The sequence below is a fragment of the Melanotaenia boesemani genome, chromosome 12 (genome assembly GCF_017639745.1).
Source record: "Melanotaenia boesemani isolate fMelBoe1 chromosome 12, fMelBoe1.pri, whole genome shotgun sequence".
Classification (NCBI taxonomy): domain Eukaryota; kingdom Metazoa; phylum Chordata; class Actinopteri; order Atheriniformes; family Melanotaeniidae; genus Melanotaenia; species Melanotaenia boesemani.
The window spans coordinates 19,590,763-19,618,491 of NC_055693.1; the positions used below are offsets into that span (position 1 = coordinate 19,590,763).

Genomic DNA, 27,729 nt, shown 5'->3' on the forward strand with positions numbered 1-27,729 from the left:
TGTGAAGCTATATGCTTCACTGAAAAGAAAGTGTCATGGCCAAAACTGTTGGAGACCTTAGTTCTTTTCACAATTTAATGTTTGCTACCTTCAGCTTTTGCTTTGAGAAAGCAGGTCTTAGCATTATCCTCCATCACATTTCACTCTATTGGAAAAAGTTCAACATCTTCCTAAATATATTCCTAAATATTTGATCAAATTCTTTAAGATAAACAGTCAAAACTGTGATCACAAGCTGTTCTCACACCAGTAACATCTTTTCAGGACAGAAGGGCATCATATAAACACAAAGATACCCTTAAATGTCAGTTTTCAAAGTACTGGGTTAATGTTGTGAATCAGTCAGCGTGTTTTAAATAAAACTCTTTCCTCTTCAGAAGCACTTTTACACTTGATAAATGCCCCTGAATAAAATCTAAGTTTTTGCTCTTGTTAACACTGCATATTCTGAAATTATCTATAAATGCTGCAGAGGTATTGCTCTGAATGTTTGCTCCAGGTCTTTGTTGAGATTTTCCACCCAACCCCCAAGTAATATCTCCAGAAGACCAGCCAGGTGAGACAAAATGAGAACATTGCAGTAATTCATTAAGAGTTAAGCTATTTTCTGATGACCTGTGTGTTGTTTTCCACTCGCCTGTCTCTGTTGTGAATATTTCCAGACATTAAAAACAAAAACGGTTTTCAAGGAGCCTCATCTGCCACTGTTGACGTGCTGTAAAAAAAAAAGACAGCGGTTTCCAGTGTACCTTTTGTTTCGTGTCATGCCTCCTGTGCGCTCTAGACAGACGTTCACCTGCACCCCTCTCCCTCACGTTTATAGCTGTGAGGGTGCATCTCCCGCTGAACATCTCCTGCTCTGAGGTGCTTGTGTGAACAGCAACTGTGGAACAAATTGTCCTCAAATTCTCCTGAGCATCTCCAGGGATTTTTTTTTTTAATAGAGACAGCTGAATATTGCTGCAGCTGGTTTGTCAGAGCATGAGTACAAAAAATGTCTTATGCATATCTTGAATATGTCACGGGCTTTGACAAAATGATATTTTTTGACAGTCTGGGATGACAACGAGTCAATCCTTTATGATCTTTACACTAACATGACAGTGAATGCTTCTGCATGGGTCTGCTCTTTACAACAAGGAAATAACATTGTTGAATATCTACAATGTTGACCATCTCTTGTAAGAAGCATACTGATAGTAATTTATTTACCAAATGAGTAAGGCATGCAAAATATCTAGTCAATATAGCAAGGTCCTAGACAGTTATGTTAAATCTTTATTCCTGAAGAGACCAGGTATCATACAACGTCTTTCATGGCATGGATTCAGTAAACAGAAAGAATATGGGGCTGTGGTAGACCCTGTGGCTATAGATTATAGTCATTTTAATATTATTGCTTTCATCACAGAGAAGTGATACAGTGGGCCTTTAAAAGAAAGATTATGATTTCCTTACAAGTCCACCAAATCTAACCAGTAACACCTAAGTTGAAGGTCTATTGGAGCTTCTTATAAGACAACAATGGCCTTTTGAGAATTGCATTTGTTATATGATAAAACAAAATACCCATGGATGCCTTTTAATATAACAGGGTATCATATAATGATTGTTTTGTGCTTATCAATTATAAATATTGAAAATTTTAACTCAAATGGTCCACTAATAAGTGATAATCGCATAGCATTGTGCCTAGTTCCACTGATAATGCATTTGTAAATGTAAAATGCATCATCTAGCAACATGTTCTGTATTTGATAATCTAATAAAGTCATAAAACCGTACATGGTAAAATAGTCTATATATGAAATACCAAAAATACAGCTGTGAACAAACATGGAAATGGAAACAAGGTAATATAGTTAAGGCTAAACATCTTTGTCTATTACCTTTGTATAGCTAAGTCAGTAAAAGGAGCATGCAAGCAACGGAACATTGCCACGATTTTACATTAAACAACAAAAGCAATCAACTCAAAACAAACGTATGTGCCTGTCATCACTACAAATTAGAACCTTGTAATGTAGGTTTTCCATGTTGTAAATCATATGGCTTTGTGCAATTTCTCCACTGTCTATAAATTTACTAATTAAATTTTTTCTTTTGTTTTTCTTTTGTTTTTTTTTTTTTTGTTTTTTGTTTTTTTTGTTGTTTTTTTGTTTGTTTGTTTGTTTTTTTTGCAAAATATCAACAAATGTCATGCCAGAAATTGAGATTTGGTTCTACATGCGCTGTTTCTTACATGCCAGATTGTGCTAATTGTACATCATTGTTAGAAAAGAAAAAAAAGAAAGAAAGAAAGAAAAAAAGCTCTTTCTTCATAGCATGTACACTTAGATCCAGCAACAAATGTGCTTATTTCAATCACCCTACTTTTTATAAGGTATTTGTGCACATATTCTACATTTCCCTTAATATAAGAATACTGTCCATTAATAAATTAGGAATAGGACAAGGACTTCTGGTATAGTGGATTGCAGGAGTTAAAATATGTTGCCTGCTTTATGTAAAGCGATCTGAATTCATCTTTCTAAGTTTAGGCGGCAGGTGTCCGTCCATCCTGCCCCCTCCTCCCCCAGCGAGTCGCTGCAGCTTCGGAGGTAAGTCCGCCACTGACTTACTGATTGGCTCTGTGCTGATCTTGGAGGCCTTACCAGCCTGCTTATCATCAGAGACACCAGGAACAGAGCTGATTCGCTGCAGCTTCATGGGCAGGTCTCCAAAGCTGTAAGTCATCTCTGAGGTGGTGGAGCTCATCCTCAGCAGCTTCTTAGGAAGCCCGTCCCGGCCTGTGATCTTCTGGAGCTTGGTAGGCAGTTTGGTGGTGCTGTCATTGTCCTCCAGGGTTTCCAGGCAGTCTAGAGAGCTGTTCTTCTCCCCGCTGTTGCACAGGGATGGTGCCATGAGGGGCGAAGAGAGTAGCAGAGCCTCCTCCTGTTCCTTTACGCTGTAGGGAGGGGTGGGCACCTCAAACGTGGCATGAAACTGAGAGTAGTCCACCTTGAAAAAACCTTCCTCCAAGGAGATGACCGGGAAGAAACGATGTCCCCACAGAACCTCGTCCTCGGTGTACGATGTCCTCGCTTGGCAGGTCATGCCTAACAAAGAAACATACAAATTCTTTTTAGCTTCTGGAATAAATACGGATTCTCTCTCATTGCCTTGATGAAATGTTTCATCACTTTGTTATTAAACACCAGTGCAAATTATATGCTTGTCTCTGTTCCATTAGAATCAATGATATTATCTGAGTTTTTGCCTTTTATAGATAACAAACCAAACAATAGTGCAAACAGAACAGCCACAGTGAATAAGCATTAACTGTATTATAGAGCCAGCTGCCTAAATAAAAGGCTTAATTGATTTTTGTGTTTTAAATGTGATGTTTACAAGCAATTTACAGACTAATTTGAAAAATAATTAAAAGTAGAGCCTAGTTATTTGATGCATGTGCTTTTCATGAATTACTAAATATATAATCACAAAAGAAGGTATAATTCATAAGGAACATTGTATGCCATATTCACAGAGTGAATACAGTAGTACTTCAATTTCCAGTTAAACTTCCACATGAAAAAAAATCTTCAGGCTGACCAACACAGTACTAAACACAATGCTGATAACAACTAAAAATAAAGGCTGTTTTTCTTCGTGAGGAGGACAACTTTCAACTTCATAAAAGGACAGATTCTGATACGAAAAGAGATTCTCCTCTCATCACTTTATACTGCTAAACTGTTTAATACGCCTCTCAAGCTTGGCTGGTAGACATGAAGGATTAAGATAATCAATAGTACACATAATCACTGGAGTAATAGCTTTCACTAAAATGTCTTTCTTTCACAGACATAGTAAACCTAAAACATCAAAAATGCACATCACATATTTGGGGCTATACTTTTAAACCAAAAAAGTGTTCAGTTATCTAATTTTTACATTACACCAAAGAAAGAAACAAACAAATTTGGCAAATGATGATAGACGATGAAACATTTGGAAGGAATGTTTCCTCACAGAGGGATTAAACCCCTGCTTCAATACTATCTTCCCATCCTCAAAAGCAAATTAAAACAATTAGCAGAATCCTGTGTTTTCAATTAGATGACATAACAGCTTTCTTCATGCGAAGTTATTGGATGCTTATTAGTGATTACTCATTAATATCATTCAGCAGCTGCTATCATAGTTGTCTGCACATTATATCATCCTCCACTGCATACAGCAGAGCCCTGTGTATTTCACAACATTAAGCTCTCAGAGCGAGTGAGGAAAGAAAAACTATAATTAGCATTATAACTAAAACAAAGAGCAAAATTAGTAGAACCAGCATTTTTAACAGGGAAGCTTCTGGGACACCCGTGTTAAAACATGTTCAAACCCATTAGGAAATCTGTGACTGCAGTTGTTTGTTATCGCACCTTAATTAAAAGCTCTGTACTGTTTAAGCTGCATCATTTGGGTCCAACTCTGAGAAGCAATCATTCATTGTAAGAATATGCTGCTGACAGCCATCATGTCATCATCCAAACTAGGGGCATCTGTAAATCTGCCTGATTCCCAAGGACATGAAATAATTTACTCATCTCAACTCTGTACACAATCACAGATGTGCAAGAGGCTGAACATCAACTGAGTTTAGGGTATTCGCAGAATTACTTCTGCTCTTTTGCTTTAAAGTCCCCGGGCCTTTAGGCACATGGTAGCGTGCTGTGGTGAACAAAGTGGGCAAAGCGAATGTGATCGTAAGGGCCAAAGCAATTGAGAGTTAACCGCGAATGAACATCTTATTTTATAGTGAGCCGGTTAAACTCCCTCCAGCCAAAACATGGTCATCATCGACAGGCGTGGATACTGTAGACCGATTCTGGAGGAACTGTGGTGTGAAAGCCTTTCTGTTAAGGTTTTACAATGGATACTTAATCACCACCAGAAGTCATTTGTTTTATCGAGCACCACATTCAATGCTGCAATGCTAACTGGAAATCCATACTGTAAATACGTTCCTACAAGAACAATACAAACTTTACCTGTGCATGATAACAGCAAAGGTCAGAGCAAGTGAAATGATGTTGTGCCTGAGGCAAAGAATTGCTACAGTAATATACAAGACTCAAATAGCTTCATCTTACATCTATTAATAACGCGTTGTTTGTCCTGCAGATGGAGTAGGAGTTACTGCAAGACCTCTGTCTCCACAAAATCATGAACCCCACAAGCCTGGAGCTGAATCCTTAAGATGTGCCATTCTTTAAAAGTCTATTTGTGACAGAAAAGGTAATCAATCAATAATATAATATCTATTTTCCTACATTATTCAGGGGTTGATGCCATTACATAATTATAGACACAGTTGTATCATGTATGTTCATTTGTGTTGTTCAAGACCTGCTGTTCTGCAACGCCCACATTCATATGGTAGAGAGTAACACACACAGCAATAATACAGAAAACAACAACTCAACTGTCAGTGAGGTCATGGCTCAGTTCAATAACTGATCAAAATAAGAACATTATGTTAAATATATTTAGACATTATGGTATTTAGACAGACACCTCTACATCAAACAAAAGAGTACATCTAAACAACCTAAAATAGCACCAACAGGGAGAAAAAAAGATATTTTCTACTGTTGTAGTGTATTATTCCTAAAATAGCAATCCAGTCAAATGAGAAATCCCATATCAGATTGCATGTCTTATTCCTGGTAAAGCCTTATGTAACTCTAAAATACATGACTGCCCAGGACTCAGTGTTTCTATGGAAACAAAACTGTAGGAATGTGTGCATGCAACAGCCACAAACCTTTTCACTGCTGAGTTTGGTCAAAAGTAACACGGACACAAAAAAACAAACAAACAAAAAAAAAAAAAAAAAAACACAAATCAAAGGTCTCTTTCCAAGATCCTGCCAGAAACTAAAAGGATTTCCCAGCAAGTGCAGGGTCAGATCATCCTTATGGCTCCAGAGCCAGAAAAAAATTGTTTTACTGTGACAGAAATGTGACCTTTTACAGCACAAGACCACAGAAGTAAGAGTTTTTTTTCTGTTGGTGAAGAATGCAAATCATATATTTTGGTGACATCTCATCAGTAAAGCCCTGCGCTCTTATTACAAATGTCTTTTTTAATAAAGCACAGAGCAAGTCTCCTTTTACTCTCATCTATCACTCTAACAGTTAACTCTTGCACTGTTCTATACTTGTGCGAACTTCATGACTCTCTCATTTGATATCATACCACTACTGTGTAATAACCAAATGTAAAGCAAATACATAACCACAACAAAGAAATTACAGCAACAATCATTTTACTGTTTGTTATCTTGGGTGCTGCTGCAACAGGAGGACAGCAGGACATCGGGACAGGAGGATAAAAAAAAAAAAAAAAATCCCTCCAGTCTCTGGAGTATTGTGATGTTACAGCAGCTTAGCGATGTCAAAAAGCTCACACAAGATCAGAGTATTTTTAGACTTTTTATTATTTATAATACGTTCCGGTTTTTAATGACATTTTAGCCTCTCTTTAAGAAGGGGACACAGTTACCAAATTGAGCAACGAGCTTTGCTTGGCGGTAGTGTTGGGATTTTAAATACTTATTATTACCATTATTACCTCCCACACACATATAGCGTATTCCGGCCCTTCCTCGAAAAAAAACTGGACACGTCAAGAACTTTGTTTAATTCTCTATTTAATTAACATCTGATGGACTTTTTCTTACAGACGAGGACAATTCCCCCGAGAAGCAGTAGGAATCTGGCTTTTGGGTGGTTAAGCCTACCACTCAGCTACTTTCGACTTGGTCCAATCTCCACAGGTCACAAGGTCAACTCTGGCTTAGAGAAAGAATGGAAGTTTGAACTTTTCATAAACTTGGTATCTGAGAAGTTTCTGAACTAATTTCCTATACACCCACAAATCTGTCATGATATGGCTAAAAAGCGAACTAATATTTTACTGCTTCACAGATGGATGTTCAACTGATGACCTGGGACCTTCTTCTGCTTTCAGAACTTGTTTTTCTCAAGTGATAAACTAATCCTCCCTACAGGTCTTACCTCTCAACCAGGACACAGGACAGAACATTTGGTGAGACCCCCACCAGATTAGTTTAACTTAATATTTTAGAGGGTAATAAACTTTTAAAGGTTTTCTGCATTCAAACAGAAGAAGACTTTCTTTGTCGGAGAAAAGAAAGATTAAAGACTCTTTGTCAATATCATTTTAAATATTGTCCATATGTTGTTATGCTATTGGTATTTAGATTTGCAGATCATAATTATTGGTACTAGGTAATCAACAAGTTTGTTGATTCATGATTTGAAACGTTATTCACCATTACTTCTTTTATTGTTCGATATGTTATTAACATTTGCTGTACTTATTGTTGTTTAAATGATACAATGATGTCATTTAAGACTTTAACATTTTATAACATACAGATGTATTAACAAATGTTTAATCTGATACTTTTACAAAGGGGATCAAAAAGAGAACACTGAACCAACCCAGGTAGGCTATGTTACTGCCAAGCCCACATGCCCATTGGTCGAAATAGTCAGCCACACTTTCTTATGGGCATGGACCACCCTAAACTCCCAAAACGTTAAGACAAAGGATTCAGATGAGTTTCAGATGAAGATCAGGTCAGAATGGGGTAGAGAGAGATGCTTCCAAGGGGTCAACTCGATCCAAACGGAACCGGACAAGTCCCACCGGTTTCATTCTTTGCTAAGAAACGGTTGGTTGTCTGATAGAGCTGGTTATAGTGAAATTATTAGCTTTCTAGTCATGATTCTGGCTTAACAGATGAGACTCTTTTTAGCTTTCTTGGGATTCAGAAATCAACCACCTCAACCTAATTACCTTCTGTTTTCATTTTGGTCCACATCTTACATGGCTTTACAATAAGATTCTGGTTTAAACCTCATACTTGCATTATTTGAGGTTTGCTTGATTTATGGTTTCCCATTTACACTGTGTAAAAATCCCTCTGACATTATACATGTTTAGACTAGTTAACAAATATTTACATTTATTTTAACTGGTCATGGCTGTGAGTTTTCCCTTTGAATAATGTTATAGGTCCCTTCGAATAAGAACTCATCATTAGCATCTTGGGAATGATTAATTTGATTTGATTTATAAGGATTTAACTAGCTTGAATTAATTTATTCAATTAATTAATCTATTACTTTAGTGGTTTTCCATACTTCCATTAAATAAAAAAGCTTGGTGGTGCTCTGAGGTTTTCCTATATTAATAGTCATGATTCATATTTTATATTGATTATTAAAAGAAATATTTTTATCTAAAAAAAATTTAATATTTAATGACGCTAGATCACTACACACAGCTGCAGAGCATCCACTGTACAAAGACTTCAAGTCTATAAATGATAATCCTTGGTTCTTAAATATAAGATAATTGGGTGTTTTCCTTCTTCTTTTCATCTCTTATTTGATAAAGTTATTTAGTTTAAAGTGACTGGTTCCAGGCATTAAGCTAACTGTATGTGTTTTAAGGTGAATGGGCCAAGTGACTGTTTTCTTATTGATTGAATAGTGCAGAAATGTTAATAGCCCTAAGCCCAACGAAGCTGTGGCTATCTAGTAGTTGCATATACCCAAAGTAAGTAGGTGAAATAATTTCTATATAGTAACCAATATCATATTCAGCATCTCATTTTTCTATAAAGCTAAATTTGAAGAAATTTGGTTTATTATTTGGATTAAGCTAGTTAGATTTGATTGAACCATCATGGTAGTTTTACTTGAGCATCCACCTCTCGCTGCCTCATCAGAAAGAGATTTACATCAGACAGTGACAGGGTCATTCACACTTTCAGAGTCACTGAGGTCGCCTATGTGTCACTGGTCCACTGTGGGACGTTGTTACCTGTAAGGTGTTTACCTAGCCGGCCATCATGTGAAATGTCTGGTCACACGATTCAAGGTGGGAATGGTGTGAAACCACCTGGGGTGGAAAGTCAATGCTGTACTATAAGTGTTTGGTAGGAGATGCCAAAGAAAATCAACTTTTGGCAAGTAAACGTTGAAATAACTGTTGAGTTTTTTTTCCCCTGGGTTAGAAATGACCCTGCCGTCAAATGATAGGGGACACCCTTTTGAGGACAGCGAAATATACATTCTGGACACAGAGTGCTTGGTTACAGAGAGAAATAAAATAAGCCACATAGGCTTGGATTGAGAAGTAAAACATTTTATTAAAAAAAAAAAATAATAACAATTCATGTATTATTTTAAGCACTTTAAAGCATTTTTTGCATCTGCCACATATTGGCATTTTCATGTTTTTCTGAGACTGTACTTGCCTTCAAAATACAGTAGAAGAGCATATTTAAAAAATCTCTGTGTATTCTCCAGCTCGCATGTAATGGAAAACAATTCAAATTAACACAACTTTGGGTTTTCAGTTAATCCAACAAGTAAAAAAAATGTGATGTTTCATATTTGAAAAAAGATAAATCAGAATAAGCACTGAAACAATGAAGCTATTCTTTTAGTCACAAAAAGAAAATTATCAGATTGATTCAATTATTCATTCAACTATTAAACAGCCTTTTCTAGCTTTGCAAGCCTTATATTTTGCTTTTCATTTTGTTATGTGATAGCCAATTATATATTCAGTTTTGAACTGCTCTTGCAAAGAAAAAAGAAAAAGCTGACTGAATATGTCACTTGGGGTTCTACAATAATGTTTAAGGCATTTCCCCCCCATTTTTTGACATCTTGAAAAAAAAAAATTTGGTTTAAGGGGGAAAGAAAAGACTACAAGATGAATAACCAAATAAAATATTTTCTCACCACTATCAACACAGTGAGAGACCATCCACACATTTAGTACATTAGCTGATTCATTCATTCGTCAGGTTGTGAAATTAAAACACACAGAGACACACTGTTAAGACGCACAAGCTCAATTAAGGGCAAAAGAAACCAAGTGGGAAAAACATCATTGGAATCAGTAAAGAGGCAATTCCTCATTCAGTCCATTAGGAGAGAAATTTGTGCCTCTGTGGATCCATTGCACTTCTAATTTCAGTAAATGGTTATCTGTTACCCTCTGTGACTCAGTATCAGACAATACCAGTGCATTTCAAATCCTCTGTGGAGTGGCCCTTCTCAACAAAGTACCACACAGTATGAGATTCTGAAACATCCCTGAGAATTCAGCAGTGTTCTGCTTATTTGTCCAACAGTGTATACGGTCCATTTTGTAGGGGGAAGGAAATGCTCAATTTTGTGGTATGTATACCGTATCATATCTCATATTACTCACTTGGCACAGACCGAAAAAGTTTTTGTGCATATAATACTTCTGCACATTTATACACTTGTACTAGGGATGCATGAGATATCAGTGTTAATATCAGTATTTGTGGATGTTAGTAATTCTTTAACATATTTGCATAAGTCTGATAAGTAAAACTGGGCCGATATTAACAACCAGTATTTATTTCCAGCTGTTTTCTGGCTGTTTGTGTATGTGTGTCGGGAGGAGGAGGGCTTTGGCCATGCTGTTCTTGTTTGGGCATGTGACAGTAATAGTGATGCAGCACAGCATTATGGGGATTTTACTGAAGCAGAAAAGCAATGTCAGAGGTGTAGTAAAGAAGTAAGAAAGCAGAAAAGTCGAATTAAAGTGAGGAGGATGCTGCGGTTCATAAGCAATGTCGGGAAGCTAACGCTGCTAACATTAACTTTAATTTTGTACAATATTTAATCCTTTCAAACTAAATATATATATATATATATATATATATATATATATATATATATATATATATATCAATATTGGTAAATATCAGTTATCAGCCATAACAACAATAATAATATCAGATATCAGTATCGGCCACAATTTCATATCGGCAATTCTCTTACTAATACTATATCACAGGTGGGGCTGGTAACAGCTGACCAGATTAGTGCAAGATATGCATGTTGCTTTTTAATAATAGGAAACTACAATATTATAAACATTCATGGGTGTACAGATCAATTAATTATTAACAATGGTTATGGATTCCTTTGCAGTGAAGAAAGACCAGAAAAACCTTTATGTTTTCCTCAGCTTTCCACAGAATTTTCAGCTCTTTGTTTTAACTTTACTGCTCTGTTGTTTAACTGTTTTGTTTTCACCAGTGTCACTTTTAGATGTGGAGCTCAAACGCTTTAGCACCAAAAAAAACAGACTTACAGAGTTAGTGATAATTTGAGAAACACAGCTGAACATTGAAACAGTAAACCTGCCAAATGGCTATAATTATAACGCTGAAAGAATGCTAATGATGCTCCATGTCTGCTGCAGATATGATAATAAGCCAACTGTTGGCTAAAATATTTCAAATAATGACTTAATGAAATAAAAATATGTCAGTGTTGGATTTATAACTTGTTTAGCTATCCCTAAATGTCAAAAGCATTGACTAATAATACATTTAAGCAAGTAATTAGTATCAGACATAAACAAACTAGTTATCTTTTAATTTGCTGAGCACACAAACATGGAATCCTTGCGGTAGTCCACCTGTCCCACTCTATAACTAATGTCCATTTTACTTCTGAAATTAAATTTTCTGTTGGAATTAATAAAAGGTGAAACAAATAATTGCACAATATATTTAATGATTGTTTTGCTGTGAACAGATTTAAAGTATATTGAAACATAAATCCCAAGATATCAACAGAACAAAAAACTATGCAGCATTTGCGCATGCATGAAAATAATTTTAAATATCTTGTAAGCGATATTTCATGACATTTCCATGGAAAGGTAAAACCCTCAGGCGGAAGCTGGTTCGCCTTGACTCTTATTCCCAGGCAGTTTCACAACGATTTACATGTTAGACCATTTGACTGTAACAGTTTTGTTCACAAAGCTAAACATCTCACAGGTGACAATGACTTGAACGATCCTCATAATGGCCAGATGAGTCAGTGACACGTGACCTTACACAAAAGCCATAGACTTGTTCCAACTGCAGATGCCTTTGGATGAGAGGTGAGCCATCTTCAAAAACCAGAAAAAGAAGACAAGTTGCTTTTATTCAAGCTCTTAGGATTACAATGACCTGGATGACTGAGAATCTACATCAACAACTGTCAAAAAGCCCACCTTTTTTTTAGGAGCAGGGCTGACATGGTATATGCAATATTCATGGGACAGCATGAATGGAAGTAGAATATCCCTCTACCGAATCCAGAAATTCAAGACAGATCTAAAAGTAGGTCTCAATAAAAGTATATTTGAGAAGGAAAGGAACCCAAGAATCAGAAGATAAGTGAGTGCTGATGTGCTTCAAGCTGAGGTATCCTGTCATCAGACAGCCATGCTTTAAAATAAATTCTTCGGATTTATTCCCAATACAAGCAAATGGAAAGTGGAGATGACACAGCGCTGAGAGGGAGAGATTACAGGCTTACAGTATGTTCAATATCCTACAAACTTAACTGGCTGATTTCATTATGAACTAAGAAAAAGATACAAGGTGGGAAGGTGTGTCAAGAATAAACTTTGAGATTAAGGAGGCCAAAAGCCATCTCTCCTTTTGAGCCACTAAATAAATGCACTTTTCGTGATAAGAAAGTGGTAGCTGCTGCCCTGCTTTAAGAATGTGAAGTGAGTGACAGCGAAGATAAAAAAAAAAATGGGTTCTTTGGTGGCTGGACTAGAAAAGAACTGTAAACTCAGAGGCAGGCTGCCAGTGTTTCTTGATAGTAGCAGAGTGAAAAAAAGTAAAGTGGTATTCGCAGCCTCAGCCGTCTAAAAGAAGCTTATCCAGGTTGGAGAGGCTGCAGGATCATATCCGTTTGGTGCCTGGCTCAGTCATATTCTCAGCTGCAGATCTGCACTTGACACAAAGTACAGTTGAGGGGCCAGGCCCGAGAGTAGAGACCTATTTATTTCAACTCTGCCAAGTCATCTCCACTGAGTCTCAATCTGTATTTTCAGATAAATAAATCAAAGCTATTGTATGATTAAACAACCCCAAGGCAACAAGAAATGACACTCAAGATTGTCTGCAATGTGAAAATGAAGGTTTATTCAAATGACTTCTCTGGATGAACTCTCACAGTGTGAGTAACGTGGGAGTCAAAGAGTTCTTTGCAACCTCATATTTAGCGACAAAATTACAAATAACCTCATTCCTCGCTCTCTGTCTGGCTGTCCTTTTCACTCAGTCACTCACATGCTCATGCACACAAAAACAGACACAAACACATAAACAGACAAACTCACTCACCAGCACAGTGCTGTCAGCAGAGTCCCCTGACAGTCTATCACGGCTGTGGAAACAGCTCAAGTGTTATGTATGAGAAAAATGCCAGCAAAAACAAGCATGAGAATCTGGACAGAGCAGCATCACACAAGGCTCAATCTTTTATCCCGTCACTGCTCCTTTTGTCGGGCACTTGGCTGTAGCTGAGACCCCATCCACAAAATACCAGTGCTGTGATACTGAATTACAACGTCTGATGATTAATTTGAGAAACTCTCCAGGATTTTTTTTTTTAAATCAGGGACAGTCATTTGCCTTCTGTTAGGATTTTATGGCAAGCTGTTGCTGCATTAGATATTAGGAAACTGGGGATGTGTGGAGTGTCTGGATGTTGGATGGCATGTTTGAGCTTACTGAGGAGAAAAAGAGAAAGTTCACTTCAGACTTGGGCTAGTCACTAATGATTTTAAGTCCTTTTTGAAAAAGCATAAAAGTAACTTGACTATAACAGGCTGCAAAAAGATAAATTAAATTAAAGAAAAAATCTCATTTGATATAGATAGTGCTATTGTGGCCACAAGTCCCTGTCATCTGTTTCTATGGTGACCACAACTGAGTAGCAGAAAAATTTAGCAGAAGCATTTAGTGACCTGTTTTTTGCAGTTTGACTTTTCCAAGATGCAAATAAATCCCCTCCCCCCATTAAATACTGTTTTACAGTGTGATCCATTTGTGAAGGTGGCTTCCAGTTGTGTGCAGTTCTGAGATTTCATTCCACCCCTACAGCCCAAGCTGAACAGTGAGAACAAGAAGGAGGACGATGGAGGGAAAGGCAGGGGAAGTGTACTGCCGTGGGGGAGGGGAAAGCCTGGATGTTGAGGCAAATGCTTGAGTGTGGAAGCTGTTGGAAAAGGAAAGAAGGAAAGGGAATAGGAGCAGGACTGCCAGCCATCTCCATGCAAGGTGGGGTGTCGGGCAGGCTAGAAGAGCATATGGCTGTGGGCCATTAACACAGCAAGGAGAGCACATATTACCATGTGAAGGCAGTGCAGAATGCTGCCATGAAGAGAAAGATTTGAGCAAAATGTCAATCAATGGATTTTCCTTTAGGCTAAACAACCCTTAATGGTCATATAGGAAAAAAACAAAGAATATGCAAACTGGGACGAAGAATTTATTTATTTATTTATCGTTGTTGGTTAAAATTTGTATCCATATTCCTTTTGTAGAACAAAGTGAATGAGATATGACTGTAATCTCATATTGATTGCTGCTTACATCTTGTTACAGTAAGTCACAGCTGGAGGAGGGCAGACAAAAGAGAGATTTGTACACCTTAAGTGATCGCACTGTTGGATGATATTACAGAAGAGTAAGGAAGCATTCCTATTGTGTTTTTCAGGTTTGTCGCATGAGCTAGACAGCAGATTATTTCTGTAAACTCAAGCATGTCTGTGTGACAAAAATAGCGAGAGATATCCCAGAGGAGCAGATCGTAAGAAGACAAGTCTTAAGAACAACATGTTCATGTGATACTGTGTTTAGGCCTCACGATTGATTCACTTGCACTTCAGGGACCGTTGAAACTCCACCAATCAATGTTGTCTGTGACCAACACTGCAAGCGCAGCACAACCCTCCTCAGGGTGATAACCTCTTGAACAAGCAAAGAACAATACTATCTCAGCTTTGACCATGTAACACTCACACTGAGTGCTTATCCTCTATTATGACTGGAGTCTTGTAAGTGGTAAAGTCTCCAGTTTGTGTTATAAATCACCTGCCTTAGATCTCGAAAAAGGCAGGTCAGTGCTAGGGAGTTATTTCAAATTCTTAGCAGTGTGACAAGAAAACCGAAACATCACGGCTTCCGTCACACAAGTTCACCTCAGGTCTGTCACCACGCCTCTTCTGCCAGTGATTTATTGCCATCCAACAGGGACTTGACAAATCCCTAAAGACACAATTACCGTGCTCCCCCTTGGGAAGCCAGCACAGTTCATCTAAAAAGGATAATGAATCCAGGATGTCATAGTCAGTTCGCTGCAGTGCCCATTATGTGGAGCTCATCCCCAACATAATTATTGTATGTACAGTACAACTACCCTTGTTTGTTTTTCTAAAATTAGCTACGCTAATTCCAGTGTTATTTGATAGAACATCTGAGCAAAAGCAAACTGTCTTTGTGCAGAGAGTAATTGGTAGCTTTAAAGTAGTGGTAAGTTTGCAGTAAGTCAGTCTTACGACTAATCTTTATGAAGCTTAAAAAGTCATGTTTAAACAGTACGAGGTGCAGACTCGTCTCCATGGTTATTATGTGGTAGGGATTTTCTTTGTTCTTGTAATGAGCAGAATTATATTGCAACTAAAAATAACATTATAGGTGATCCAATGCAAGACCACCATCTGGATTCAAATATTAGTTGGAACAATTATAACCTGAAGATTAAATGGATCTCTAGGCTTTATAAAGTTACTATTTACTGCATGACTAACAGACGGCTGTAAAATTTGATATCACAATGGTATTCTGTTGAGGTTAAATACAAAAAAAAATAGTTTCTTTCTTAAATTCGTATATTTCATGTGATTGTAACTACATAAGGCAGAAGCTGTTAGATGTGGTACATTGTGATGAATTATTAAGACATGCATTGTTGGTAAAAATCAAGTGCAGCAACGGCATGAAATACATTTTTAAATGTGAGCCATAAGGTATCCAACATGTGGTGTTTCGTCTCAGCAGCGCAGGTGGAACTCAGTGGGGACAGACACTTCTCTCCTGAGCTCTCACCCTGAGCGCATTAGATTTAATTGGAAACTCCTGTTCTCACCTCAGCTGCAGATTTTAACTTCCCTACTGAACCCACTTTAACCCTTTGACCCATGAGGCTGAGAAGGGAGCACGACACTGAGGCCAGAGGACAAGCTATCTCTGTAATGACTCTGAATGAATTATGGTCACTTTCTCCAGACTTTCACAGCTGCCTCATCTCCGGGGTTCACTTTTGCCAGTGTTTACAGAAGCTCTGAAGCGACCTCAGACTTCAGGGATTTCTGCACCTTTCTCGTACGAATGAAACTATCAGGCCTCTGGTGCAACAGATACCTCTCAATTTTCATTTCAATTACTGCAGCTGAGGATAAAAGACAGATCAAGTCATGACATTGGCTGCTCTGCTAATCAGTGGCAATAAATGTTTCCAATTAATTATGCGGGCTGGCTTTACTCCTAGACACAGACTACGTCAAATCAATTATTACCCTTAATTTCATTTTCCAAGTGTGTGCTGTATGTGTATTTGTTGCACAACAACAAAACTACAGCATGATGATAGTGTTGTATATTATTTGTCCCACTACACAGATCAAGTTATTTCTTTTAAAATTACCTGAACAAAGTAGAAGGCTTCTTAATTCTATTTTAACTACTTCATTTAATTCATCATAAATCATAAGGATTTTAACAAAAACATCAATGCTCAATCTAAAATACTGAGCAAATGTAGGCAGTAATTTAAATCTGTACTCTACAAATTTAGACAGCAATTATGCACAAAAACAAATGAATAAACATTCAAAGCTGATCCTGTCTACATGCAACCACCCCTGCCACCTACAATAATTATAAGATCAGTAGGTATTGTATTTTTTTTTTAATCTGTATGTAACTGTAATTTATAAGAATACTTTGCAGCAATATAAAGAAATCTACAATCTAAATCAGGGGTCTTCAACTCCGGTCCTTGTGAGCTACTGTCCTGCAGGTTTTAGATGTCTCCTACTACGACACACTTCTGCAAGCCTGTTAATGACCCAGTGATTTGAGTCAGATGTGTTGCGTCATGGTAGAATCCAAAACCTGCAGGACAGTAGCTCACGAGGACCGGAGTTGGAGATCCCTGATCTAAATCAACTCAGCATTTAATCATGGGGAAATTATTTTTTTTAATGCTTTACACATAATTTACCATGTTGCTAAATTAAGACATAAAATCCGATGCAGGATTTTATGAACCAACACATTTTCATAATAAATCATTTCTAAAAATGGGAATTATTAGTTAGCTTTTTAAGCATAACTTTGCTGTGTCAGCAGACGAGTGACAAAGTCAGGCTGAAACCTCACCAAGCAACTACCGGTAAGTACATGAATGCTAATATAGCTGAGTTTACCCCCGAGTACACTTCATCCCCATAAATCCTCCAAAAACGACAACTGCATGTGCTTAAAACATTTCTAAATATGACTTGTTTGCAGTCATTTCATGAATTTCAAAGCAAGTGTAATGATTGCACTCCACACATTTACATGAAAGTCACATCCCTTGGATGTGATAAAGGGTTTGTGCTGATGATACACTTTATGCTCATGAATCATTGCTTTTCATAGATAAGTAAATTCAAAAACACTTCAGAGCTTGCAGAAATTTTAAGGCTGTGTTTTGCCTCCACGTTACATTTTCAACACAACATAAAAATTCAGGGGCCTACTAATGTGCCGTCAGACATTGGGGGGGATAAAAAAAATAGTTTGTTGGAAATTAACTCCTTGGTTTGTTTATTTGTCAGTTCTGGTTCTCAATTTGAATCTCAGCTGAGACTTTCTGTGTAGAATTTATACCTGTGTAGATTTTCTCTGCTGGGTCCTCCCATTTCCTCATATAGTACCAAAACATGCATGGTGAATTATTTGGGTGTTACAAGTTGGTGGTTTTTTTGTCTCTGTGCTAGACCTACGATGGACTGGGTGTAGCTGTTTTTGTCCTATGATCAGTGAGATAAGCTCTGAACAGCATAAAGCATTTATAGAAGGATAGGTTATGTCTGTTATTACCCACGTGCACATGCTACAGGAGGTACTGTCTCGCATTAACACAGCAGCATTGTGGTAAAATGGATTTAGTTGCTGATTAGTTTCATAGCTGGAGAAATCTAAACGTCTGTTACTGGCAGCTACAGTTTATCTTGGGCTCTCAAGAATCCTCTTCACTAATGAACAGATTGCCTCTGGCTTGATATTTAAGCCTTCATAGTGTTAAACAGCATTGCTGGTGTTAATGGGACTCTTATCTAAAATTCCTATGTATTTTAAGACAGCACATAATAACTCTGAATCAGCTGGTGAGTCAAAGTGGGGTCACCATCTGCTTTGCTGCTTAACAGTAAAAATGACCTGCGATACTATATGTAATTACATCACAGTTTTGCTTTCATACGATTTTTCACACATGCAAGATAAACAGTTTCTCTTTAAAAACGATGACCTGTTTGTAGAGCTGCACAACAGCTGACAATTTACAGCAAGAAAAGCAATACATTTAGCTCTTTTATGATCTACTGAGACAATAACCTCACATCAGCGTGTGAAATACTGATGTTTTGTCTCTGACATACAAACAGGGTATCATTTGTGCCCTGATACAGCGACTGCAGCAATATTAACATCAGCAAAGCTACAAATAGTAACCTGCAATGTTAACTTACGAATCAGTAAACCACTTGACCTGATTTCAGGAAGTTTTTGGACAATTACTTTCACTTCTTTGTTTCTTTATCACTTGCTTTTTACTTTTAGTTTTATTTGCTCTCAAATAAGGCTAAAAACCAAAACAACTTGGTTGGGTTTTGGGAAAAATGTTTTCAATTGCTTTGGCTAATTATTTGGCCATTATTTATGTGAGTTGATATCACAAAACCACATTTACCAAGCAGTGAATCTTTAATCAGTTAACATCAGTCTTCTGTCTGAGAGGACTGGGTTGTACCACAACTGCTGTCCAATAACAATTACATTTATGTAAATTTGATGTAGATCTCTGTTGTTTAATTGTCTTTGGAGAAAAAACAGGTAATTATTTGGTGGCTAATATAGAAATGCATAAATGCAATTCTCAGGATGAAAACTTGGATCCGTACTTTAACATGGGGTTGGAAAAACTGGCATATTATGTCCTGCAAGTGGTTATATTTTTAATCTCTAAAAGTACTTTTGCTGCAGTTGAAAAACATTGGGAATTGTTTCAGCTGAGAAAATGAAAGTGCGCATTTTATGCTGCCGAACATGTTGGAATTTTGCCACTGTTAAATCACAAGTCCACCATCTCACCTGGCATTACCACAGTCACCATTACTTGTTAATAATAATGGATTAGATTTATATACCAGTTTTCAAAGAACCCTAAATGCTTTTCATTGAATCCATTGTTTATTCATAATTGGTGGTGGTAAGCTGCATATGTAGCCTAAGCTACCCTGGGTCAGACTGATGGAAGCATACCAGGCAATCCATGTCAACGCCCTCTCCGACCACCTCCAAACATTTATACACTAACTATGCGATGCTGACACTGGAGGCAAGAAGGGTGAAGTGTGTTGCCCAAAGACACAACAATCGACTGACTGGGAAAGCAGGATTCTAACGACCAACCTTTTGATCTTTGGACGACCTTCTCTACCACCTGAGATCCGGTGCTGCTTACCACCTGTCTACCAAGAAAACTAAATAACCCCAACGTTCAGGCCTGCACAGCCCTTTTTATCCTCCAAAAATACCACAAAAAAAAGGAATCTCTGTGTTTTGAGAAAATAAACTCTTTAATCTTAATTTTCTTTTTTTCTTTCTTTGAATGTTTCAAGGTGTTTAAACAGGTTTGTGTTTCATATCTAGCTAATGCTTCTTTTCCCTGAAGACGATGTGAAACCCAGTGGATGCATCGGTGATGAGGTTATTACTTGTATTAATGCCATTTTCATTTGTTAATACAGACATCTAAATTGATCTATTACTGTATTTACTTTGTTTTTATGCATCCTGTTATTTCAGACAAAACCATTCACCAAGGCATCCATTCCTCACATCATCAAACAATAAACTGGTGAAACACAGTCCGGGATCATGTGTTTAAATGTGCACAGCACAGAATGATGCTCAGTGAACCAGCCCGCCACAACATTAAACAAGACAACGGGCTTCATTCACCAATTTCATCTTTCGAATCGTCTGAAATTTGGTTTTAAGTTGTTCTTTAAGGATTTTTTTTATGAAAACCCTCCATCAGAATCACAAACGTGTTCAAAGACCACAAAATTGTTGATGAATGCCAAATTCTCCATTAAGTGAAAGGATGGACCAGCTGGCCCTAGATTGCATAGGTTAACACCTAAAAACGCCCATAAAAGGTTGAGATTTGTGCAAACAGACACAGACAGCTGTTAAACAGATGAGGAAAAAATAACAGAATACCAAAATATGAAAACAAACTTAAAAAAAAAATAAAGATATGCACTGAAATCTTAAAGTGACACATGGTTTTAAATAATCACATAGCAAGTTTCAAGACATCTTTATGCAGCTTTATATAGAAATACAGAATTATTTGCTACTAAACCTAAACATGAGCATGTAAGGATGCAAAGTAGTACATCAAATCATAAATTTTTTATCTGTCTTTACAAACTGAACATTCTACAGTTTATATAGCGAATTGCCACCTTTTAAAATATGCTGTGCCAATAGAGTGAGTGGTGCATCTGATGAATTGAAACATCCAGGTTAGTTTGAAGGTTGGTCATAACATAATAAAACGAATCGTTCTAATAAAAAGCCACTGTTGAGTAAACTTGAAGCAGGTGGTTCTGGGAGTCTCAGTTGACTTTGACATTTATAGAGAGATATTCTGGAAGTTGAGGAAACAAATCTGGTGAGGATGCTTTAATGTGCATGTGTGTGCAGTCTATTGCACTGACAGTTTTAAGAAAACCAGTGATAGAATTACATCCCATCTTCTCCAGATTCAATCTTGAATGGATGAAATGAATGAAGAATAGTTTAATTTACCCCTGAACCAAAATATATTTTAAGATTATTACTGTAATTCTAACAGCAGAAGACAACACAAATGGTGACTGTGCAAATAAATCAGTCCTCAAATATCCAAGTACTCCTGAGTGTTTGCTCATACCTAAGAACAAATCAACGATGTGGAGATTTCCATGAATGCCTAAATCTTCATAAAAAAAAGTTTCTAAATAGGACTTAAAAACAAATTTGTTTGTGTGAATGGTTGGTGGATGAGGCCCAATGATCTTTGCCTAAGCTGAAAAAGAGCACTATAGATCCTCCTTTACCTTCAGAGTGTAGAAGCTTATTGTAAAGGGAAAAACCAAATTCCCCTCAAGTGACAGAGTTTAAAATATCTGTATTATTGTGAAACCAATTTGAACCACACCAGCCTAGGGACTAGTTAATCTTACTTAAAACAAAGAATAAGCAGCTACCACCATTTTTGATAAATCAGCTGTCTAATCAGAGCAGAGTGGTCTTTCAGGAGGCAGGGCTTAAAGAGATTAGAACTAAAACAGAGCATATCGTATGAACAGTGAATGTAGCTGCGGCTAGATGTGCAGTAAGAGAAAAACTGTATTCTTAAAAAAATAAGAGAATATAAACATATTCTAGAAAACTCATTAAAATGTAAATATTGCCTTGTAAATGCACAATACAGGCTTCTTAAGCAAGTGCTTTGTCAAGATGTTTTAGCAGGCTTGTATGGCAAGTGCAGCGATTAAACAATTAAACAGTTTTTACCATTGTTTCCATTAGTGTTTCCTTATTATAATTACAGTAAATTCAATCTAAATACAATTATGTGTTAATGTGCTAATCATATTCACTGTTGTAAATGTATTAAGCTCAAACAATCTGAAAACAATTGCTCAGTTTAGCCTTTTGCTGATTGAGAGACTCAGTCTGCAGCCCTTCTAATGGTTGATTAAACCTTTATGGCTGACAAGAGTGTTGGCATTCCCAATGAGATCAACCTTACCCCATGATGTTGTGCACTCTGGCGATCCTGTCGTGATCACGCCTGACATGGGGAGCATCTTTAAGAATGTGGGTCTTAAAGGGTTAATTCTGTTAGTCAATGATATCCACAAGTTCCTTCTCTTCTTATGTTGTTTTTCTTCTTTTCTAATTCTGAAATCATTAAGAACTGAATATGCTTAGTTGGGAAGTATTGGTCAGGCAAAATAAGCCATGTATAACTATCACAATGAGCATCATTTGGCCATTAATCATGATTATAAGAAGTATAAAAATAAAAACATAAGTAATGTTTTGTTTATGTTTTTCTGTACAGTCCTGCTTTTTTCTAGGGGTTGAATTGGTTTCACGACGCATATGAGATGTAAAGCATATAATTATTCACAGAAGTAGGCTAAACACAAACATCCCATTTAGTCTAGGCTGCAGTTAGTATTTACTGTCTACCATTTCTGTATTTAAATCCTCCTTCTTTACCGAAGAACCTCAGCTTTGAATCATTGCACACGGATCCATGTCAGTAAAGAAACATGAAGCAGTCACATACACACACATAATCTGACATTGCATTGCTTAGTAACCAATGCTACAGTTAAAACTTCTTAAAGCGGAGTTATGTGCTGCTGCCTGTACGGACTGTTACAATGTCAAATGTTATCGCTGTCAGCACTGTTAACTCATCTAAAACATGCACATCACAGCCTGTCCTTTCTGGATTTTTTGCCACATTTATTTTTAAAATGAGCTAGAAAATCCAGCAGCGTACCCCCAAACTACCAATGCCTCTACTTCAGATGAAAATATGACACAACCAGAGATCCATCAGGACTTATTTGGAAGGTGTAGTGGATTGAGGGGATGATCATAAACACTTTGGGCTCCTAGTTGAAAGGGATGATGAATATTTCCTGCCTTTTACACAATGTTGAGGCTGTGAGAGGTTATAACAAATGGCACAATTCTAAGTTCTTTCTGCTTCTCTTTTCTCTTCTTGTGTGAAAAGAGATCTTCAGACCAAAATGTTTTTGTTTGATCTCTGGGAGAAAAAGGTTACCATGTCAAAATGGGTACACTGTTGTGTCTGTTATCACCCAATAACAAGGCTATTGCATGCTCTGCAGTAGAGTATATTTTAACTTGTGCTGCAGACAGTGTTTTTTCCCACACATAACACAGTGAGTGACTTTTTTCACTAGTAAACACCAAGCAACCTCATAAATATTTCATTTCATTCTTTCTCTGCTGTATCACCTGTTCTGGCAAGTACTTTATGGTACAGTACCGCCTCCATGTGCTTTTCATATTTCAGAGAAGATTTTCCCTAATAGCGGATGATGTTGTTGACGCTGCAATCTCATTTCTTGTTTGCTATCCAATGTTTGGCTGGTTTATTAAAGAAATTGTGTTATGTTTCTATACCATAGGAATAAAAAAAGGCTAAGTTTAGTGCAGTGCTGCAATCCTGAATACTCAAGGAGAGGTTGCCATGGAAACAGAGTTACATTGGCCAGAAATGAAAGCGACTAAGGATTTAGACTTTCACTGTACATCAATTTTTAACTATAGATTGTTTCTACATCAGCATTTCCACCAACTTCACACAACCACAACTGCTCCTCAATGCAGGCATTTCTGTTAGGTACAAATGTGATCAACGTAATCTGCAAAAATAACAAAAAAAAAAAAAAAAAAAAAAAGGAAAGGAAAGGAAAGGCAAGACTGATATGATGGCACATGCCTCAGACTATGTAATTCTAAAATGATCTTCATCTTATTATTAAACCCTGCTGCTAAATTTAGATATTTTAATATCTGGAAACCAAATCAATGTGAACACGCCAGTAGATAAAGTAACTAGACTATTACTAAAGTGAAGAAATATGCTGAATTTCAACTGTTTTTATAGCACGTTTATTTGTTAATATTAAAAATGAGCTGACCACATTTGATTGAAATAGTTCCACACTCAGATTGCACAACATACTGCAGTATATTAACATCATTTAATAATGCACACTTGCTTATATGTCTGGTCTTATCAGATTGGTACAGCACATATTGTATTCCCTGATATTAAGGGTCATTATACTATATGTCAGATAATACTCAGCTGCAATACAACTTTAATAAAACTGCAGTATATCTATCTAATAATTATTTTTCAAGAATTGAACGTCATTATTAATAACAGTTTGAGGCGGTAACCCACAAGCCTCCCAGTCACATCTCAATATGCAATTTTTTCTCTGAACCAGTCTGTTACACCCTGTCCTCTGTTCAGTCTATGACACTATAGCTCTCCCCACACTACTTCATCAACTGTGTCATATAAACGCTTGAATTTAAAATGACCATAGCAAAGAATTTTACTCGGGGCATTGCTTATCTTGAGGAAATGGAATTCCGTAATTCCAAAGGGACCTTAGAAAGTAAATTATTATGCCCCCTGAGAGCAGCAGCCATGAGGTAAGCGCTGTTCAGTCACAAAGATGGAGGAATGTAATTTGTTTCAGATGAGAAAAAGAAAACTGGAATAGCTGAACACTGACCTGAGAGAGTTACAGCACTCAACACTTCACTTGAAAACCTGCCTAACTTCTACAAACACAAAAGGGGTTAAAATGCACTCTTTTTTTCTCTCACTTAACACTAAATTGATCATCTGCGGTTAAAAATGCTAACTACTTCTGATATTAGCTGCTCAGTGTGTTTGCCAAAGAAAAAAAACAAGTGGAATGCAATCTAGAGCTCAATATTGGGCCCATATATATGCAAGCACTTAGCACCTAAGAAATAGTTCAATATTATCCACAAGATTTGTTGTAGAAACATATCACAACACTATCATAAAAGCAGCACATACCACTTGTGGACCAACATGTAGCCTAGGGCCACAACATCTTGTAAAACAGAATCTTTTTTAACAGAGCTGGCTGTGGAAAATGTTGTTACTCACCTGTGGTCTCTACAATGCCCTCTAGTATCACCACAATTTCAAACTGCTCTGTTTGCATGGACCTCTGTGAGAGGTCATAGAAGGGGCTCTTGGTGTCAATGACATGGCAGATCGTGAGCGGTGAGACAAGAAAGAGCTGGTCTGCTCCGGTGCTGAAACCCACGTCCAGCTCCAACTGATCAAGTGGAAGAAACTCGCCCTCAGGCGTCTGGCGAGACTGAGGAAGCAGAAAGAAAGAGGGCAGAGATGTTTAATAAGAGGATGGAAGGGGTAAGACAGAATTATCTCCAGCTTACAGGGAGGCTTTGTGTCAGCTTTACACATTTTACATGCAATCAAAGGTAATGATCAATCCTTTAGAAAATGACTGTAATTTTCTAAATGTAAGAAATATGTGGAGCGTTGTTTCAGGATAGACGGAGATTTTTTCTTTCAACAACTTAATCTGTTCTTCTCTTTTGTTTTTTTGTTTTTTTTTTAATGCAAGCGTGTTCATCTACAATATCCTGACCTGCAGTGTTAGAATATGGAAATAAGACACAAAAGGGCCATACTTGACTCTATGAAAAACATTTAAAAGATGGATGAGTGTAAAGTTATTACCTAATAACTTACTCATTTTTTATATTGCTATTTCATTTTTACATTTTCTGTTATAAGCTAATATTACTGTATACTTAATAGCAACTGATGGATGCACATGATATACTTTTTTCCCCCTCTAATCACTATATTTCTGAAGCCAAGAAATGAACTGCAGGGAACTCCACAGAAAAGGCTCATCTAATATAGAACAGCAGCACATGCACACCATATTGTAACAAACTGCACCTTGTTATTGAACACTTAAAAGAGCTGCAAACATATGAGCATAATTTCCTTTAAAATGTCCAAAAAGAGAGATTTAGGTTGTAGGCCCACCTGCTGAGCAACATAAATTGTATCATCGTCTAATGCCATTTACTCTCCCTCTCTGTCTTTTTTTTTTTTTTCTTTTTCTTTTAGTATTTAAGCTACTGGTATACTTTCCACCCACTGCAGAAGATTAGATTGATTCCACTGTAGACATTTAGGAGAGGGCTTTAATGTCAGTTTGGGGCCCTTTCTGTGTAACCCCCCCCCCCCCCCAAAAAAAGTAGCATTACTTACTTTCAGCAATTTGCAGCGGATCTGTGCAGAGACCATATGGCTGTTACGCAAGTTGCCGACCCTGAACATGAGAGTGAGTTTTCCATCTCGCATAGAAATCGCCGCATGTTCACTGAACATCAGAGTCTCGGCCCTCTTCTTGGGCTGAGACATCTTGATAAACATGCAGCCGATCAGAAATGCATCGACGATCGATCCGAGAATCGACTGGAATAGAAAGAGAATGATCCCCTCGGGGCATTTGTCTGTAATGTATCTGTAACCATATCCTATGGTGGCCTCGGTCTCTATGAAGAAGAGGAAGGCTGAGGGAAAGTTATAGACATTGGCCACACAAGGAGTGTACTTATCATTGTGGGCTTTGTTGAGGTCTCCTCTGATGTATGCGATGAACCACCACATAGAGGCCATGAAGAGCCAAGCCACTGTGTAGGTGAGGATGAAAATAAATAGATTCCAGCGCCATTTCAAATCTACCAGTGTTGTGAACAAATCTGAGAGGTATCTGCTGGTTTCACCACCCAGGTTCCCATGCTGGACGTTACATCGCCCGTTCTTGTCCACGAACCGTTGCCTCTTCTTCTTTTTCTCTGGTGGAGGCTGATTGAATCCAGACCCGCTAGATGAGGTGGTCACTACCTGATAATCGTCCCCAAATTTCTTTCGAAGTGCAGACATACTACGATGACAGCAGCGAGAGAAATAACAAAGGATTCAGTGTTTTTTTTTTTTTTTTTAAAAAAGTCTAACTTGTAGTTGCTGCAATCGTCGGTGTCCGTGCGAGAAGTGCGACGTCTTCTCTCCAGTTAGACTTGCACCGTCCTCATTCGCTGTACACTACTGTTGCTACACTCCAAAGCCATGAAATATCAATAATGCACGAGTTGCCTACAACCCCCAAAGATAGAAGCCATATGGAAAAAAATCAAGCGACGCTCGGGATGAGGTATCCAAACGCACCAGGCGCAGTCCAGGTTTTACAGGTTTATCAGTTGCTGCGTCGTGAATTACTCATCGCCTGTAGAAGCTGGTGCTTTATCGACCTGTTCACGACTGTACTCACACAGTAAGTTTTCATTGGAAAGTTGAAAATCCTTCTGTGGTCTGTAAAACACAAATATCTCTGCGTAAATATTAATTGGAAACGGTTTCAATGATGAAACCACTCTGTGCGCACTTGAGACTGTTTTGGAGATGATTCGGTTCCCAGTCTTTTCTCTGTGATCTGTACACATAGGAGATAAACTGCAGGCAAGCATATGACAGTAAAAGATGACGAACTAGAGGAAGGAAAAAAATCACGGTCCCACTGTCGTCATTTTGGGCTGCGCGCGTCCACGTTGATTGCCAGGATCTTGTCAGCCAGTTTTTCCTCTCTCAGAGAAATATCGACTGGCTTCTCATGGTTTAGCACTACATAGATCCACCAGATGCTCTTTTGGCTGTTTTGATCCGTCTTTCCCTTCGATTGTCCTACTCGACTCCTGCGCACTCTCACGCTTCCAGTGATGCGCTCACTGTTGCCTAGTGGTACTACAAAGACAGACAATTTGTA

At 37.6% G+C, this 27,729-nt stretch overlaps 1 protein-coding gene across 1 annotated transcript; it reads right to left on the reverse strand.

Annotated features, from left to right (window-relative positions):
• Positions 1 to 5: 5 nt before the first annotated feature.
• Positions 6 to 27,679, reverse strand: kcnj3a (potassium inwardly rectifying channel subfamily J member 3a). Its single transcript, XM_042002522.1, has 3 exons — positions 26,175 to 27,679; positions 25,026 to 25,242; positions 6 to 3,098 (listed from the first exon to the last, which is right to left on the reverse strand). Exons 1-3 carry the CDS (start codon positions 26,850 to 26,852, stop codon positions 2,503 to 2,505), a joined length of 1,491 nt encoding a protein of 496 aa, XP_041858456.1. The 5' UTR covers positions 26,853 to 27,679; the 3' UTR covers positions 6 to 2,502.
• Positions 27,680 to 27,729: the final 50 nt, after the last annotated feature.